This window comes from Mirounga angustirostris, unplaced genomic scaffold (genome assembly GCF_029215605.1).
Source record: "Mirounga angustirostris isolate CCGP_5_RB_7025 unplaced genomic scaffold, mMirAng1.0.hap1 SCAF_14, whole genome shotgun sequence".
NCBI lineage: Eukaryota > Metazoa > Chordata > Mammalia > Carnivora > Phocidae > Mirounga > Mirounga angustirostris.
This window is the reverse complement of record NW_026991722.1, coordinates 29,966,899-29,984,497: the sequence shown is the minus strand read 5'-3', so window position 1 is coordinate 29,984,497 and position 17,599 is coordinate 29,966,899. Positions and strand designations below refer to the sequence as shown.

Genomic DNA, 17,599 nt, shown 5'->3' with positions numbered 1-17,599 from the left:
CACCAGATTAGGGTCTAAGATAAGTTTTGCATACATCTGAGGAAGAATAAACTATTCCGTTAATTTTATAACCTTAGATGGCAATATGATATCTACACTTATATTTTTATATTTAAAAAATTAAAGGAATGTTAACATATTCTGGCTGGCAATGAGTCACATTTTCCTGCCAATTCTTTTATTTAATTTCTTATCACTATTGCAAATTTGCTCTTATCCTGTTTGAATTGTTAAACTCTTCTTTGTGGTGAATGTATTTGAGATTAAAGCCTAAATTGACCTAAGAGATTGGAGAGATCTAAGAAAATTACCTACCTGACCAGCAGTGTCCAAAATGTCCAAATAAGCTGGCTCATTGTCAATCCTAACTTGGGTCTTATAGGCATCTTCTGAAAAACACAAAAAACAGTTTACATTCAGGTACATTCAGCTGAAGAGGCAGGATTCATTTTTAGATTTCATAACCAAGAATTTCTAAATAGTTTGAGTAAGAGAACGAGATATTCTAGTCAAATACACAAAGTAAGAAAGATATAACCCAGGGAAATATAGGAGTGTGTGTCTGCTTAAAGTGAAGTCAGGTTTATTTCTCCATCAGGAGATTATGATTTGAGGTACCTTTGTCATAATACCTACAGAACAAATCTTGAAACAAATTCATCAGTTCTTTTTTTCATCTTGCACTGCAAATGTGCATTCCAACATCATATTCAATGAGAGACTAAAAGCTTTTCCTCTAAGGTCAGGGACAAATAGGCCTGTTTTAGCTTTTATTTAACATAGTACTAAAGTCCTAGCCAGAGCAATGAGGCAAGAAAAATAAAAGTCATCCAAATTGGAAGAGAAGCAGTAAAATTTTGTTTATAGATAACATGATCCTATAAATAGAAAGCCCCAATGATTGCACGGGGTAGGAGTGAGGTGCGGGTGTTGGAACTTCTAAAAAATTCAGCAGTTGCAGGATACAAAATCAAACACACGCAAGTCAGTTGTCTTTCCATACACTGATGATAAACAATTTAAAATAAAAGCATCAAAAGGAATCAAATAGGAATAAACTTAACCAAGAAGGTAAAGAACTGTATACCAAAAACTATAAAGTTTTAATATGTTTGTGTACTTGTTAACTTGTAAAAATTTATATATTCTGGATTCTAAACATTTATCAGATAGGATTTGTAAATATTTTTTCCTATTCTGTAGGCTTTTTAACTTTAATAATGGCATTTGATGCATGAAAGTTAATTTTTATGGAGTACAGTTTGTTTCTTTTGTTCATGTGTTTTAGTGTCCTAAGGATCTATTCTAAAATTCAAGGTCATGAATATTTAACGCTATGTTTTCTTCTAAGAGTTTTAAATTCTAGCCTTTGCCATTAGTCATTGATCCATTTTCAGTTTATTATTTTTGTTTAGCAGCTTTTTAAAAATTTTTATTTAAATTCAACCAGCTAACATATAATAGTACATCATTAGTTTCAGATGTAGTATTCAATGATTCATCAGTTGCATATTTTATTGATTTACTTAAATATTTTATTTATTTTTCAGAGAGAGTGAGTGAGTACACGAGCAAGAGAGCACAAGCAGGGCGAGTGGCAGGCAGAAGGACAAGCAGGCTCCCTGCCGAGCAAGGAACCCATGCTGGACTTGATCCCAGGACCCTGGGATCATGCCCTGAGCCGAAGGCAGATGCTTAACCAGCTGAGCCACCCAGGTGTCCCAGTTGCGTATTTTTTAATATGTTGTTTGGTAAGGATATAAATTCATTCTTCTACATACAATTCTCTTATTATCCTTTATTTCTGTAATGTTGGTATTGATGTCCCCAATTTATTTGAGTAAACACTTTCTTATCTAGCCAAAGCTTTCTCAATTTTGTTCATCTTTTTAAAGTAACTTAATATCATTTTCTTTTTTCCCCTTTATTCTCTATTTACCTCTCTTTTAGTCTTTAGTATTTCCTTCTATTTGCTTTGGGTTTAGTTCCGCGCCTCCCCCCCCATTTCTTAAGGTTTAAAGGTTATTAATTTGAGATCTTTTTTAATATGAGTATTTACAGTTATATATTTTCCTTTCAGCACTGCTTGTGCTGCATCCTATAAATTTTGGAATGTTGTGTTTCATTTTCATTAATCTTTAAGTATTTTCTAATGCCCTCCGATTTCTTCTTTTACTCATTGGTTGTTTAATTTCCTCATTTTTGTGTATCTTTGAAACTAGAAATCTACAGTAGAAGAAAAACATTCTATTGTGACTGGAAAAGATAATCTGTATGATTTTAATCTTCTGATATACACTTGGAAAATCAAGGAATGCTTCCTGGAAGAAGTAGCACCTAACCTGAGTAGGAGTTAGGATAGTCAAGACAGAGAAAGACAAACTGAAAGCCAGTATCCCAGAGGTTATAAAAATTGAGACAAGGGGCACCTGGATGGCTCAGTCAGTTAAGCATCCAACTCTTGATTTTGGCTCAGGTCATGATCTCAGGGTCCTGGGATCAAACCCAGTGTCAGGCTCCCGGACTCAGCAGGGGAGTCTGCTAGTCTCCCTCTCACTGTGCCCCTACCCTGGCTCATGCTCTCTCTTAAATCTTTTTTAAAAAATGATGAAACAAAAGTAACCTAGATAATTTCAGTGTAATTAAATCCTAGAGTTTGGGGAAGAAAATTTGAAATTTATGAGGTAAATCAGACTTGCCTATGAATATATTAAATGGAATCATGTTTTTGAGTGAGGCAGTAAGACTGCTGGGGTTTAAATCCTGACTCTACCACTACCAGTTGTCTGAGTTGTGGGGGGGGGGGGATCACTTGGTCTCTCTAAAATGCGTATTACTCATTTGAAAGTTATGATAATATTTCTATTTAACTCATGGAGTTGCTCAGAGGATTCAGGAAGATAATGTGTGAAAGGCATCTGGCACAGTGCCTTGTGTATAGAATATGCTTAATAATGCTTATTTATGGTTTTTGTTTTTAAGAAATTTGGACTCTATCATAATGCCACTATCAGATATGCATTTTGGAATGCTCACTTGGGCTGAAATGTGGCAAATAGATTTTAAGGTGGGAAACTATATTCTGACAATGGCACTAGGGTGGAAAAAGAGCAGACAGATTTGCAAGATATTTAGAAAGTTGAACCTATAGCACTTAGTAATATATAGGGGACAAGGAAGGAGGATGATACAAGGGTAGCTCTCCAATTTCTGGCACTTGCAGATGGGCAGATACCTAGGATGTTTACGTAGAGAGGGAGGAAAGAAGGTCCACCACAAATGCAACTTAGAAAAGGACTTTGCCATGTCTGTATCATGGAAGTGGAAACAGTGAGTACCTGGGTCTGAAGCTCTGGGGAGAGATCTGAGAGTTATTTCATTATATCCAATGATTTCCTCATTTCTTCCAATCATGATTGGAAACATGGTTGGACCTCCTGAGCCTGGAACTCAAACTCCTAGAATCTGGCTATAGCTTCTGTTTTATCTGCCATTTATATTGTAAGAAAGAGCAAACTGAATCACTACTAAAAGCATTTACAACAGTATTGAATTTTGGCACCATTTCAATACTTATTCATACTGTTGATTTTGAACCACAAAGGAGTTATTTTAAGAACATTTTGGTTTACAAAGTAGTAATGGTCAACCAAAGAGGAGCTTTTTAAACACACACACTGAGCACCTCCCCCAAATTAGGTTTTTGCTAGCTGCTGAAGATATGAAGGTAGACCCACACATGCACACACACCGTCATGGTCTCTACCCCCAAGAACTTAATCATGGTGGAAGACACACAAACGTGCAATGAGATGTTAAGATCCAAAAATTTATAGGGCATATAGCCTACCCCTTTCCAGGAAATTCACATTCTTTATGACTTTGCTGCAGAAATAAAGTTGTGGAAAGTCTAATTACCAGGGTGGTCAATCTGGTGTAGTTTGAACAACTACCAGCCATTCTATAACACCATTCAGTATACAGGCAACCACACAGTCTATTTTCCATTCTACTGCTCTTTGTACGTTCACTGATCCTCCTCTTACACAATATCTTGTGAATTTTTTTTTTTAAATGCATAGAGTTGTTTTTCAATTTCATAGGGAACTAAGAATAGTTACTCTGAAAAGGACGCTGTGACCTGAGAATCACATGTGAGTCTTTCAGAATTCATGTTTGTTTATTTAACTCAAAAGCCCCAAAAGGAGCCTGCTGAGGCCAGGAGCATGCTGAGTAATCCAGACGAGAACTGCTCTGTGTGATTATTGAAGCCCTAGATAAACCCAGCACATGAAATGTATATCAAATAAAAGCTTCTCCTGGGATCAGAAAACCCCTTCAAAGAGACGATGTGAATTGGCTGGAAATTAAGCCAGGCCTTCTATCCAAGATTTCTTTCTCTCTTTTAAGAAGGGTCTATCACAGTACACATTCCAGTGTTGTGAATCTAGGTCACCTCCCCGGCCTCCATAGAAACTAATCCCTTTCATTTTCTTCCAATAAACAATCTTCCCTCCTGTTTCCATCCATCCACTCCCTTTGAGACCTCCCATGTAGAAATGCAGTGACAGAAATACTCTCTTGAATACATATAAACACCTCCCTGAATTTCAATCATCCGCCTATAGACGCAACCCTGAAGTGAGCTCATTTGTCTTCCAAAGCAAGAGGCCAAATGTATACAAAGCTTTATCAGGCAGAAATAGTGGCAATTGCCTGCTATGCTTGCACTGAAAAGCACAATGGAGCTAGATTCTTAGAGGCATCTCTAAATTCCACCTTAAATTCTAAAATTCTACCTTAAGATGCTACTTCAAAATTCATTTGAAAACACTGGTGTTTGAGACCCTTGCTTCTCTTAGGTCTTCCTTGCTTTCCTTCTCTAGAATTTTACAGGAGAAAATCACCAAAGACCTGTATTAAAGCCTCACGCCCATCACTAAATTTTGGTGTTATAAGTGGTTACTTAATCTTACTTGTAAGATGGAGTTAATAGTACATGCTAGTCCGTGCATAGGAATTCTAGAAGGATCAACTAAAGTGGAATATAAAATAGTGCCAGAAAAAAAGAAAAAAAGAAAAGAAACCACAATTCAAACTCAAGGCATGTTATGTAATAACTTTAAAAAAAAAATATTGCTTCAAGTTAACCATAAAATCATAAAACTAAACCACTTCTCCTTCTGCCATTTATATTTACCCATATGGGAATGTTTCCCCCCCCCCCACAAGTTAATCAGAGGATTTGGTAAGATAGGTTTACAATAATTTTCCAAAAAATAAAAGTGTATAATTAAAAAGCCTTAAGATGTTCTGAATAATCTATACAAAAAATTCATTTAATTCCTTTATAGAATATATTTAAATATCTTTAAAATGTTGTTGTAAATATGAAATTGGGATATTTTAAAACCACAATATGTAACTGAGAGAAAATATTAGGGTATTGTTGAATTTTTACTAGAAGACTTTTTAAAAAATCTTAAGATACTTGAATAATTCTTCTATGGTTTACCTGAAAACCTGAAATGTATGATAACTGGTATTACACTGAAGATATGATTCTGTAACTCTGAGGTAGTATACATCTCTAAGATATTAATCATTAACCCAATTCTTTAAAAAAATATGAAGGTTCAGGTTCAGATCATTTATAACTTTCTCAAAGAATTTCTTAAATCATCCTAATTGTGTGTTTGCATGTGTATAAAGCAGAAACATCTTGGAACAAAGTGCACTAGAAACGTTCTCTTGAACAGAAAGAGAAATCATGGCTGTATCAGTGCTGATACAAATCTAATGTATCAATATATACACGAGTATATAATCTGTGCTGCACACGCTGATAGGCACAGAATCTACCATGTTGACAAAGACAGTTGATTTCTCTCAACACAGTTTGTAATCCTGGGAGAACACATCAATAGTCAATTGCACTGCACTGTAATGAGTGTTAACATTAGAAGAGTTTGAAATGTGCTTATTTAGAAAGACAGCAGAAGACACCCAGCTGAAGTTGAGCTGAGGTCAGTCCTCAAAAGCAGCAGATAGACAACAGGGTTTGCAAGGGGGAGGCCTGGTAAGAGGCCAAGACAGACAGGGAATTGCATGGATTCTAGCACAGCCCCTCCTCTTGAACGTAAACATTCAGTGAAATACATTAAGGGCATATATGCCTGCTGTATTTGAAAAAGGTTTTCAAAACTGGCTGAATTTAGCTTCAGAGAGGACTCACAGTGAATGAGAACACGCTTCCCTACCATGGAATAAGAGCTGAAGATAGGGGTGTCATTAAAAACTAAGTCCTGGAAATTCATGAGACGTGTAAGGCAGAATTTAGATTTTTTTTTTTAAGCTATAAAATTGAGGACTGAGCCATGTTTATTTACATCTGGGAGGGGTAAGGGCTCTGTGATGATATTAGAGTTACACAGCAATTGAAATCTTTCCTATAGACATAGAAGCAGATTCTAGTGGGGTAGTTCATACCAGTCAGCATTTCCCTGCTGCTCCCAGGGAAATGCCCAATGTCACTGCTCTGGGAAATTTAACTCCAAGGGGGACAACCACATGCATTCTGTAGGGCCCTCAGGTAGATTTTCCACATCAGACCTTTTGAGGTGGTGCAAGTTGGCGTGTTCCCTTTGGAATCAGAGGAGACCACCTGGAGATTTGCACCTGGAGGGGGCCACTCCTGGGAGAGGCCATTCCAAGCAATGGCTTCTCATAGCAAGGATAAGCCAACAGAGAGGTCTTTGAAAAGAGGTAATAGTCCTCTTTAGTGAGTAGACCTGTAGCCTGGCAAGAGGTTGCTGAGACAGCAGCAAGATCAATGTTCTTCCCCAGAACTCTCATCTACAGAAAATATTTCAGGACATCCACATCCTTTCAATGTTAGAGCCTTCTAACCCTCTCATTTCAGCCAGATAGAGAGGTTTGTGGGAAACCTGATTCCTTGTCTGTCTTCTGCTAAAAAAAAAAAAAAAAAAAAAAAAAAAAAAAAAGAGGTAACAGGATTGGGCTACATGGACATCAAATGTTTCAAGTCCTTTGTCTCTACCTCACTTCTTTTGGGGTGAGGGAAAGAAAAGAGTAGATGTTCTCTCACCAGCTCTTTTAGCAAGAAATGACAACATCTCATTTTTACCTTTCTTGCCCCCATTCACCATCATCATGATGAATGGCTGCATGATCCTAAGGCCATGATCTGTGAAATGGCGGTCTCCCAGACTTTACAGTAGAACGCACTTACATAGAGACTCCCTCTTCACAGAAATAACTAGCTTTTATGGTTAGGGCAATTGTGGGAGTGCCACAATTCTACCAGCTCTTCACCCTCCCTTTATGGATACCTCCAGAAGGGTTCCGTGAACTTCTACAGTCCACAGATCCAATATGAGAACAGCTGGTGGCAGAGGTTTGATTTATACCAAGACCATGGCTTCCAGGAAGATGAAATAGGTGTACTTTTCCCTATGCCTCCTGCTACATACAACATAAGACCACGAAAATTATTTCTAGAACTAGTTTAAGATGACTCTGAAAGGTGGAAAGGAAAAGGCAACCTGGCTAAAAACTTCAGGATCCAAGGAATAACCTGCTGGTGGGTTCTCTGGGTTTTCTTTTTGCCTCACAGACTTGGAAGTAAAAAAGCTGGCAGCCTGGAAATACCAATGGGTACAGACAAAACAAAGCCCAGGAGAAACGAAGCAGAGCCTAGCAAGACAGAACACATTTCGACTATAACCGATCTAACAGTGAACCAATTTAGAATTGTTCGACAAATTAAATACTTAGCTGTAAATAGAACAAAACATGTGCAGACCTTATATGCTAAAAGCCATGTAACACTGATGAAAGAAATTTTAAACAATCTAAATGTAGAGGCATGCCATTTTCATGCTTAGCAGACTCAGTGTGGTAAATATGTGGATTCTCCACAAACTGATGTAAAGATTTAACACAGTTTCTATCAAAATCTTGAAAACTTATGTATATATGTGGATACAGGCACAAATTTTAAGTCTTTTATGAAAAGGAAAAGGTACTAGAGAAACTAAAAAATTTTGAAAAGCAAAGTAGGAGGAATCCGTTTTCCTGAATTCACAACTTACTGTGTAACTATAGTAATCAAGACTACCTAGTATTGACACATAGCTCAATAAAACAGAATGGAGAATTCAGAAATAAACCCTCAAAAATATAACTACATTTTGACAAAAGTGCAAGAGTAATTTAGTGAAGTAAAGAGCCTTTTCAACAAATGGTGTAGGAAAAATTAAATATCCATTAGCAGAAACAAGCAAACCTCCAGCTAAGTATCACACTTTATACACCAATTAATCTAAAAATGGATTAGAAGCCTCAACATAGAACTATCAAACTTTTAGAAGAAACGTAGGAAAAAATCTTTACGATCCAGTGTTAAGTAAAATCTTAGACTTCACATAAAAAGTCCATAAAAGGAAAAGCTTATAAATTGGACTTCAAAATTTTAAAACAGCCTTTGCTCTATAAGAGACCCTATTAAGATTAAAAAAAAAAAAAAAAAAAAAACAAGCTAAAATGGAAGCAAATATTTGCAAACCAAATATCTGACCAAGGACTACTACTCAGCATGTACAAAGAACTCTCAAGTCTCAAGAACAATCTATTTAGAGATCAAACTAAAGACATGAAGAGACATTCCATGAAATAGGATACATACATAGCCAATAAGCACATAAAACCTGTTCATCATCATCAGCCTTAGCTGGCATCACGGGCATGCCACCTGTCCAGTCACACAGTACTCTATGCTTAGAGGGGTCCGTGTTTGGTTGGATGCTTTCCTGTCACTGTAATTCTTCATTTTAGAACAAGAAATCTCTTCTTGCCTTGGACCCCCAAAATTAAACAGTTGATCCTGATTACAATCATATGGGGAAAGTGGCCAGTAACTATCAGATTGAAATAAGAATCCAAACTAAATTGGGTAAGTTAAAGAAATCTTTTAAGACCTTGAAATTCAAATTAGAGGCACCAGGACACAGTGACACGGATGGTGGAAAATGAATACCAAGTGAATGACTTCCAAATGTGAATACATAATTGGAAGACAAAACCCCACAGACCAGTCTTAGTTGTTTCATGATAGAATCTGATTCAACCTGGAGATACCATTTCAAAATAATGGAAATAGAAGTCCCTTGTTAAAAAAAATTGGTCTTAGGTAAGTACAAATGAAAACCACAATGAACGGGGGCGCCTGGTGGCTCAGTTGGTTAAACATCTGCCTTTGGCTCAGGTCATGATGCCAGAGTCAGATAGAGCCCAGCTTCAGGCTCCCTGCTCAGCAGGGAGTCTGCTTCTCTCTCTCCCTCCCCCCACCCCCAGCTCATGCTCTTTCTCTCTCATTCTATCAAACAAAATCTTAAATAAAATCACAATGAGCTATTACTACATACCTATCAGAATGGCTTGTAAAAAAGTGATGACTCTTAAGGCTAGTAAGGATGTGGAAACATGAGATTACTAATAAAAAATTTGGGGGGGATGCCTGGTGGCTCAGTCAGTTAAGCATCTGCCTTCAGCTCAGGTCATGATCCCCGGGTCCTGGGATTAAGGCTCATGTCATGTTCCCTGCTCAGCAGGAGGCCTGCTTCTCCTTCCTGCTTATGCTCTCTCTCTTGCTATTTCTGTCTTTTTCTCAAATAAATAAAATCTTTTAAAAAAATCTTTTGCAATGTATATTTTAAAAAATATATTCCACGCGTTGGGGCACCTGGGTGGCTCAGTTGGTTAAGTGTCTGACTCTTGGTTTTAGCTCAGTCATGATCTCATGGGTCATGAGATCGAGGCCCACCTTGGGATCCCTGTTCAGCAAAGATTTTCTCCTTCTGCCCCTCCCCCCACATGTGTTTGCATGCATATGCATGCTCTCTAAAATAAAGTATTTAATATATATATTCTACATGTATTTATATTTCACATGGAATATTTAAAGCAGCAATTACATTGTTAGGCATTTATTACAGAGAAATGAAGACTTACGTTCTCATAAAGACACACTAATTTTTCCCCTAAGTTGTTTGTAGTAGCTTTATTCATAATAGCTGAAAATGGGAAACATGTCAAATATCCTTCAGTGCATGAATAATTATACGATCTGTGGTACACACATATCATGGAATACTATTTAACAATTTTAAAAAGAATGCAATGTTGATACATGCAACAACCTTGATGAACGCCACAGAATTATGCTAATTGAAACAAGCCAATTCCAAAAGGTTACATATTCTATGATTCTGTTTATATAATATTCATGAAGTGACACAATTATAGATATGGATGACAGATTAATGGTTGCCAGGCGTTATGGAGGAAGTGGGTGTTGTTTTCAAAATCTACATAAAGGATCCTTGTTGTCATGAAAATGTTCTGTATCTTGACTATCTGTATCCTGATTGTGATGTTATACTAAGTTTGAGAAGTGCTACCATGGAGGGGAACTGGGTAAGGGGACATAGAATCTCTATCTTACAGTGCCATATGAATTAAAATAAAATAGATATAGCAATATCTGCTTATGTATAAAAAATTCCAAAATCTCAAAAACTTTTTAGCCAGATAGGCATAGAAGCAGCTTGCTTTATCTCTAGTACTGAGTAGCTAAACAAAACTTAAAGCAAACATTATGATTAATGGACAAATACTAAAACCATCGACTCAGGTTGAATACAAGATGAGAATTTTCATTATAAATACTTTTATTTACTTTCTGTTGGTTGAAGGCACCCAACCAACCATGCAGGCACCCCTGGCAAGACTTCTTAAAAATTAATATAAACACTAACTATAAAGTAGAAGGCTGACAAATTAGAATACATTTATTAAAATTGTGAGTACATTAAAACAACAGATTGGTTTATCAAAGGCACTATTAAGAGAAGGAAAATATAAGCTGTAGTGTGGAATAAAGTATATATATATCAACGAAAGGCTCATATCCAGAATGTATAAAGAATTTCTACAAATCCCTCAAAGAGGCAATCTTCTCCAGTGAAAAGTGGGCAAGACTTTGAGAGTTTTTAAGTGATAATATTACTATCATTAAGCACTGAAATTGTGCTAGCACAGTAAAATATATATTTTCATTATGTCATTTAAATCTTGTAATAACCCTATGAAGAACTATTCTCACCTCCAATTACAGATACAAAGTCAAAGGTCATAGAAGTTATGTCATTTGCCCATCATCACACAACTTGTAAAAAGCATACTATTGTAGAAAAATTTTCACTTATCCATTTATGGATACTACGTACTAGGGATATGAAGATCAGTAATACATGGCCCTTGTCCTTAATGAGGGCACAATGGAGGTATAACAAAGTCCATTTGGAGTTGGAGGTTGGTGAATAGGCAAAGACTTCATAGGAGAGCTGACCCTTGGACGATCTTAGAAGTTATCTCACTGAGAAGGGTAAGGAAAAAAAAAAAAGTATCCCAGGTAGAGGGAAGAGTATCAAAGAGTATGACGTCTCTTCCTTCCCTTCCTTGGGGTTAGGAGGCTTTGATAGTGACACCAGGGGTTGAGGAGATAACAGGGTAAAAAAATATGGGATGCTTCACAAATTTTCTCAAACTTTCCAGTTCAAAATTTTTAAATTCAATTTTAAATTTTAAAACTGTTCCAATTTTAGTAAATGTAAAGCAAGCACCTTTCAGATGGCCGATAAATTTAAAGCTGTACAGCCTTATTAATGATCAGTAAAAAGCGAGTGAAAACTATAGGATGCGAGTGTGCTCACAACAGAATAGCAAATTTAAAAACCATAATACCATAAATACCATAAATAGTACACTGGTGGAACCATGGAGAATGGTCATCTACTACAGGGGGTGCATAAACAGAAAACTACCTGGGACTATCTAGTAAAGCTCATCATACCATAACATGTGCTACATGGAATTGTTGGTGTCAGTTTTTGTCTGTACAGATATTACATCTGTATCCCCTTACCATGGCCTTATAGTGGGTGGAGTGTATTTACCCATTCTTTGAGTTTAGGCTTGATCATGTGACTGACTTTGGCCAATGGGATGCCAATGGATGTGATGCTAGTAGAGGGATGAAATATACATGTGCAGTGGGGCTCATGCTTTTTGATTCTTTTATCACCATACAAATATGCCCTGAATTACCTGCTGGTTTCAGAACATAGATACCAGTCTGAAGACAAGACATTTCAACTAACGTAGAGGTCTGTGAGGGAAAAATACATTTTTACCAGATTTGGGGCAGTCTGTTATAAGCAATTGCGTTCATCAGAAATATATGCACATGTGCACAAAAGACATGAATGAAAATATTTGTATCAGCTTTATTCATACTATCTCTAAACTACAAACAACCCAGGCTTCAGCAGTGTTATAATATACACATTAATTCTAGTTCATTCATACCGTGGATTATTTTTGTAGGAAATTTAGACAACTACAGCATACAACGATTGAATCTTAGAAACCATTTTGAAAAAGCTAGACATGTTTCCATTTCTATAAAATGGAAAAATAAACATCTAACCTAAGCTGTATTTATTGGAACATCTTTTCTTAACCAAGGTGGATATCATTTGGATATTTACTTTGTGATAAAATATTGCTTTGTTTTTCTGTATTTTTATTATACTTTAAAAAAAAAAAAGTTTTGAAAGGGAGTATTTTAAGCTCAAGTGTAAAAAGGGAGAAAATATTCAGTTCCAGTTCTGATTGTTCATTTTAAGGTAATGTAAGAGTTAGGGCCACTGAAGATATAACTTTCTTGACATAAATTCATTTTAGACCCCTAGCCATCTTGTGATCTATGCATGGCCAGTACCAGTTGCCCAAAGAACATTTATTGCAGAACTTCCTGAGATATACCAAAAAATAGACCCCAGTAGATAATGATTTTAAGGAAACAAAAGAAAGTAAGGACAAACAGCCCCTATCAGGCCAGGAGTTAGCCTAGTCATAACAGGGACAAAAAAAATCAGTGGTCAAACTCCCAGTGCTGGTTCAAAAGTGAAGACTGACCTGGCACACATACTTGAGTTACTTTTGCAGAATTTAAGCCCCTTAGAGCACTCAAATACCAGACCAACTCAAGACAGAATTGATGATGTTGACCCTTGCTGGGCATCAGGACTTTGACCTGGACTATCACCTTGAGATGACTTTTCCCCCAATTCTATGCTGAACTTCCCCCTTGGGTAAGCCCCTTCATGAATATGTACACACCCTTAGCTTAAAACTGTCCCAGTTGTTGTTGTTCAAGGAGAGGCTGCTTTGGGAAATATCCCTGATGTTCTCCTTTACTTGTTACAAGTAAAATCCTTCCTTTTTCTATTCTTTGTCTTGGTTGTGTCTTTTGGCTTGACACCCACCAAAAGGGGGACCCAGTAACACAATATTTGCACAAAATTAAATGACTTAATTTTTTTCTAATGGTTCTTTTTCCTTTAATCTGTATCAATTCTATCTCATGTATTGAAATGACAACTTCTAAGATATTTAACCTCCATATTAAATAAATTCTGACAATGCCGACAAATATTACAGAGATGGAAACCAGAAATGGTGCCAAAGGACCTTTCTGTCCACACTGTCTCACTGGCCTGGCATGATGCCCCAAATTCCACCCCTTCTGCTTCATTCGCTCTAGTTAAGATAAGCCATTTTATTTCCAGGAACTCTCTATTAAAATGCAATAAAACTACAGGAGAGGTAAAATATTAAGCTATTATCAAGCACAAACACCTTACTCTGAGATTACTTTTGCACAAAATTAGCTGTCATGAGAGAAAGCAGAAAAGCAGGGCCCTGGGGGATGATCAGGAGGGATGATAAAGGGGCAGGATGGGAAGGGAAAACTGCTAACAGCCTTGGGCAGAGGGACTGGGAACTTTGGGTGAACAAAGGACTTGCAGCAGGCTTGCAAGCACTAGAGGACCAGCAAGGACCCCAGGCTGGGGCAGCAGCCCATTGAAGACAAATGGGTACAGAAGAGGAAACAATTCATCCTCCCGCCTTCCCAAAACTGATGACAAAAGGAAGTTGCTCTGTGCCCCCAAGCTTGCTAAGCATGGTGTTTTAACCACTGGACCCTACATACAGAGAGAATCATATTCAGAATTCTAATCTTGCCCCTTGTGGAGTTGGATCATCTTTACTCCGTCAGCCTCTCTAGGAATCAGAGCTTCAGAAAGGAAACTTCTACTACAGATGGAGAATTAGGAGGGGTATTTTTAGGACAATGGGCTACAGCAGTACTTCACAAACTCTCTTGTATGACAAGTCTCATGGGTATCTAGTTGAAGGGCTCATTCTGGTTCAGTAGGTCTGGGGCCAAGATTCTGTATTTCTAGTAAATAACCACGTCATACCCGTGCAACAGGTCCCGGATAAATAGCAGTAGTGCCCAACAGAAATATAGTAGGAGCCACCTACGAAATTTAAATTTTCTGGCAGCCACAGGAAAACAAACAGAAAAAAAAAATTTAATGTGTTATTTAACTGAATTTATCTAAGCTATTCAACTGTGTAAGCAATATAGAAAAATATGAGAGATCTTACATCTTCTCCTTGTAGTAAGTTTTTGAAAGCCACTGTGTATTCCACACGTGAAGATACAGAACTCAGTGTGGGCCAGTCATGTGGCAAGTGAATCACAGCACCATTGGCTCACAGCTACTGCCGTGGCCGTGGCAAATCTAGAGAAAAGTGCACTTGTCGCCAAAGCAGGTATCTTCACAGACTCAAAATACAAATATGAAATATTCTGTCAGTCATTGGTGGCCTTTTTTAATTACAGAAGAACAGGTATGAATTTAAAATACAAGTGACTGTATGTTAACTACAGTGGAATTTAAAATAAAGTAAAATAAAATACAAGTGAATGATGTCCGTAATTATGCTACCAACTCCTACCATCCTTCAAGTGGTATTTTATAATTTCCTTTATTTGTCAGTGTTCTCCAGGGAAATACAGTATGTAATATCTTTTTTTTTTTTAAGATTTTCTTTACTTATTTTAGAGCAAGAAAGTGAGCGCGCCAGCAGGCAGAGGAAGAGAGAATCTGAAGCAGATTCCTCACTGAGCATGGAGCCTGATGTAGGGGGCTCCATCTCACAACCCTGAGATCGTGACCTGAGCCAAAACCAAGAGTCGGGTGCTTAACTGACTGAACCACCCAGGTGCCACGGTATATAATATCTTTAAATGACATCTAATTACGTCTTTAAGTTGTATCTTAACATGTGATTAATTTTAAAGAATTGGCCCATTCAATTATAGAGACTGAGAAGTCCCAAGATCTGCAATTGGTAAGCTGGAAACTGATAGTGTAAATTGTAGTCCAAGTTCAAAGGCTTGAGAAATAAGACAGCCCACAGTGTAAGTTACAGTTCAAGGGCCTGAAAGGACCATTTCTTCTGCTCAGTTAGGCAGGAAAAATTCCCTTTTACTCTGTCTTTGTGTTCTATTCAGATATTTAACTGATTGGAAGAGGCCCACCCATGTTGGGAAGGGCAGTCTGCTCTGAAGTCTAGGACTTCAGATGTTAATCTCATGCAGAAACATCCTTGCAGACACACCTAGAACATTTAATCAAATGCCTGGGCACCTGATGGCCCCAGTCAAGCTGACACAAAATTAACCATCACATTTTCCTTTGAAGCCTTCCTGTACTTGTCCAATGAGAAACTTTATACCCCATCCCATACTTTTATAATACCTTGTAAATAGCTCTATTAAAGAACTTTAAACATTCTGTTCTAAACAGCTTTGTTAATCTTAGCTATTTGAAAGCATAGAACATGGCTCGTTCATCTTTGTATATGCATTTTCCATAATTGGGACAGGCACAAGTGGTCAATAAATTCAGTCTACCTTCTGTGTCTAGCACACTGCTCAATTCTCTCAGATGTGTAGCTTAACTTAGACATCACACTGTATATATAGCAATATGCCCAATTTAAATATCAAAAAAAAAAGAACAGAGGTAATTAAACTTTACAAAGCTCACAAAGCTAGTAAGAGGTGGTTGGAGACTACACTTGGTCTGTTAGACACCAGAAGCTGTTTTTATTTTGCCAACTGGTTGTTTGTCAAATATTAATCAAATGCGTAAAGGGTTTTACTTTGACAATTAAGTGGTGTTTATTAAATGAATTGAGTGAATACATAACTTCGAAAGCTGGTCCAATCTTAATACTCAAATATGGAGCATCGAATCTTTGAGGAAACTACGTTTAGTAAAAGAAAAATGACAACAACAACAACAACAAAAAACACACAACCACCACCCAGCGTAGTGGACAATTGTTAAGTTTGTGGTCACCCTGCATCTTTTAGGCCCTTACATCCCATGAGTGAAATCGAAGCAGCAATCCACATTCCCAGCTGCCTTTGCAACAAGGCTACAGACAGATCACCTAGGTTCTGCCAAGCAGACATGTCAATCAAACCCTCGATTCAACTATGAGCCATAGGAGGATGCCCATGCCACAGGTATTTGAATTTCTGGGAGGATGATAGAGCTTGGCAACCACCACTCGCATGCATGGAGGCAACAATGGCAGCCTCGTTGCTTAATCGGTGCAACCACAGTATAAATTTAGACCTCATTCAGGATGCATATCCTTGGAACTAACTTCCCTGTATCCCCTGGGTGGTTATGTGAATGATGTGTGCCTAAGTTCTTTCCAGTTTGGGGCACCTTCAAATTATCCTAGAGAAGGGACTATCTACTCTTTCGAGAGGACTTGAGCTTGGCTACCCACCAGCCTGGCTATTCTAGTGAGAGGACCCAGCACTGACCAACCCCCCGCCCCCCGCCCCTTCTCAGAGAATTCTACACCAGGCAAGATTTAGTTTTCTCATCTTGTCCACAGCAGTAGTTCTCATTTAGAGTCTGTGTGTCACCTTCAAATATCTGGTCTCCATTTACCTTTCTACCACTCTGTGGGCGCAGCCTCAGAGCTATACATTAGAGCAGAAGGCAAGAGGACACAGCTGCTGCTTGGTTTTTATAATGCATAATTTACACTTCAGTTTCTCCCTCCCTTCTCAGACACCAAATGTAGAAGATATATGCCAAATCTGGAGGCTGTGTGACTGGCACCTATCCCTCTCTACTTGGGTAGGTGCTTACAGATGTGTGTCTCTTTTCCCACCTCCGCTTCCCCTCTCTTAGGTCCCAGGTCATGGTTTGAATTTTGGAAAAACAATATTTGAGAAGCAAACTAACCTGGAGTTGCTACTGGTCTAAAAGTTCACTTTGATCCACATGTTTATGCCAGACATGGCTGGTGATGATAATCATGTAAACCATGTGTGTCATCAGGGATTTCATTTACTCACTCAAAAAATATTTGGCCACTTTCTACATATTTTGTTCTGGGGCATAATGTTAACAAAACAGATATCCTCACTGCCTTCACATGTTTTTTTAACCTAAAGGCAGAAAATTAAATACTCAAGTACAGTTTTATCAAGTCAAAGTGTTCTCACCAACTCTTGAAAAATAGCCAATGATTTTGAAGAGGTTCAGGATAGCCTCCCTCCCCTCAA

General features: G+C 37.6%; 1 protein-coding gene across 2 annotated transcripts in view; it reads right to left on the bottom strand.

Moving 5' to 3' along the window:
* The window catches only part of RIT2 (Ras like without CAAX 2), a 390,343-nt gene that overhangs the window by 256,276 nt on the left and 116,468 nt on the right, over positions 1 to 17,599 (bottom strand). For both annotated transcript variants that reach the window (XM_045886800.1, XM_045886799.2), the window contains exon 3: positions 316 to 389. In XM_045886800.1, coding sequence (XP_045742756.1) covers positions 316 to 389 — 74 coding nt within the window. The remainder of the gene's footprint in view (positions 1 to 315; positions 390 to 17,599) is intronic.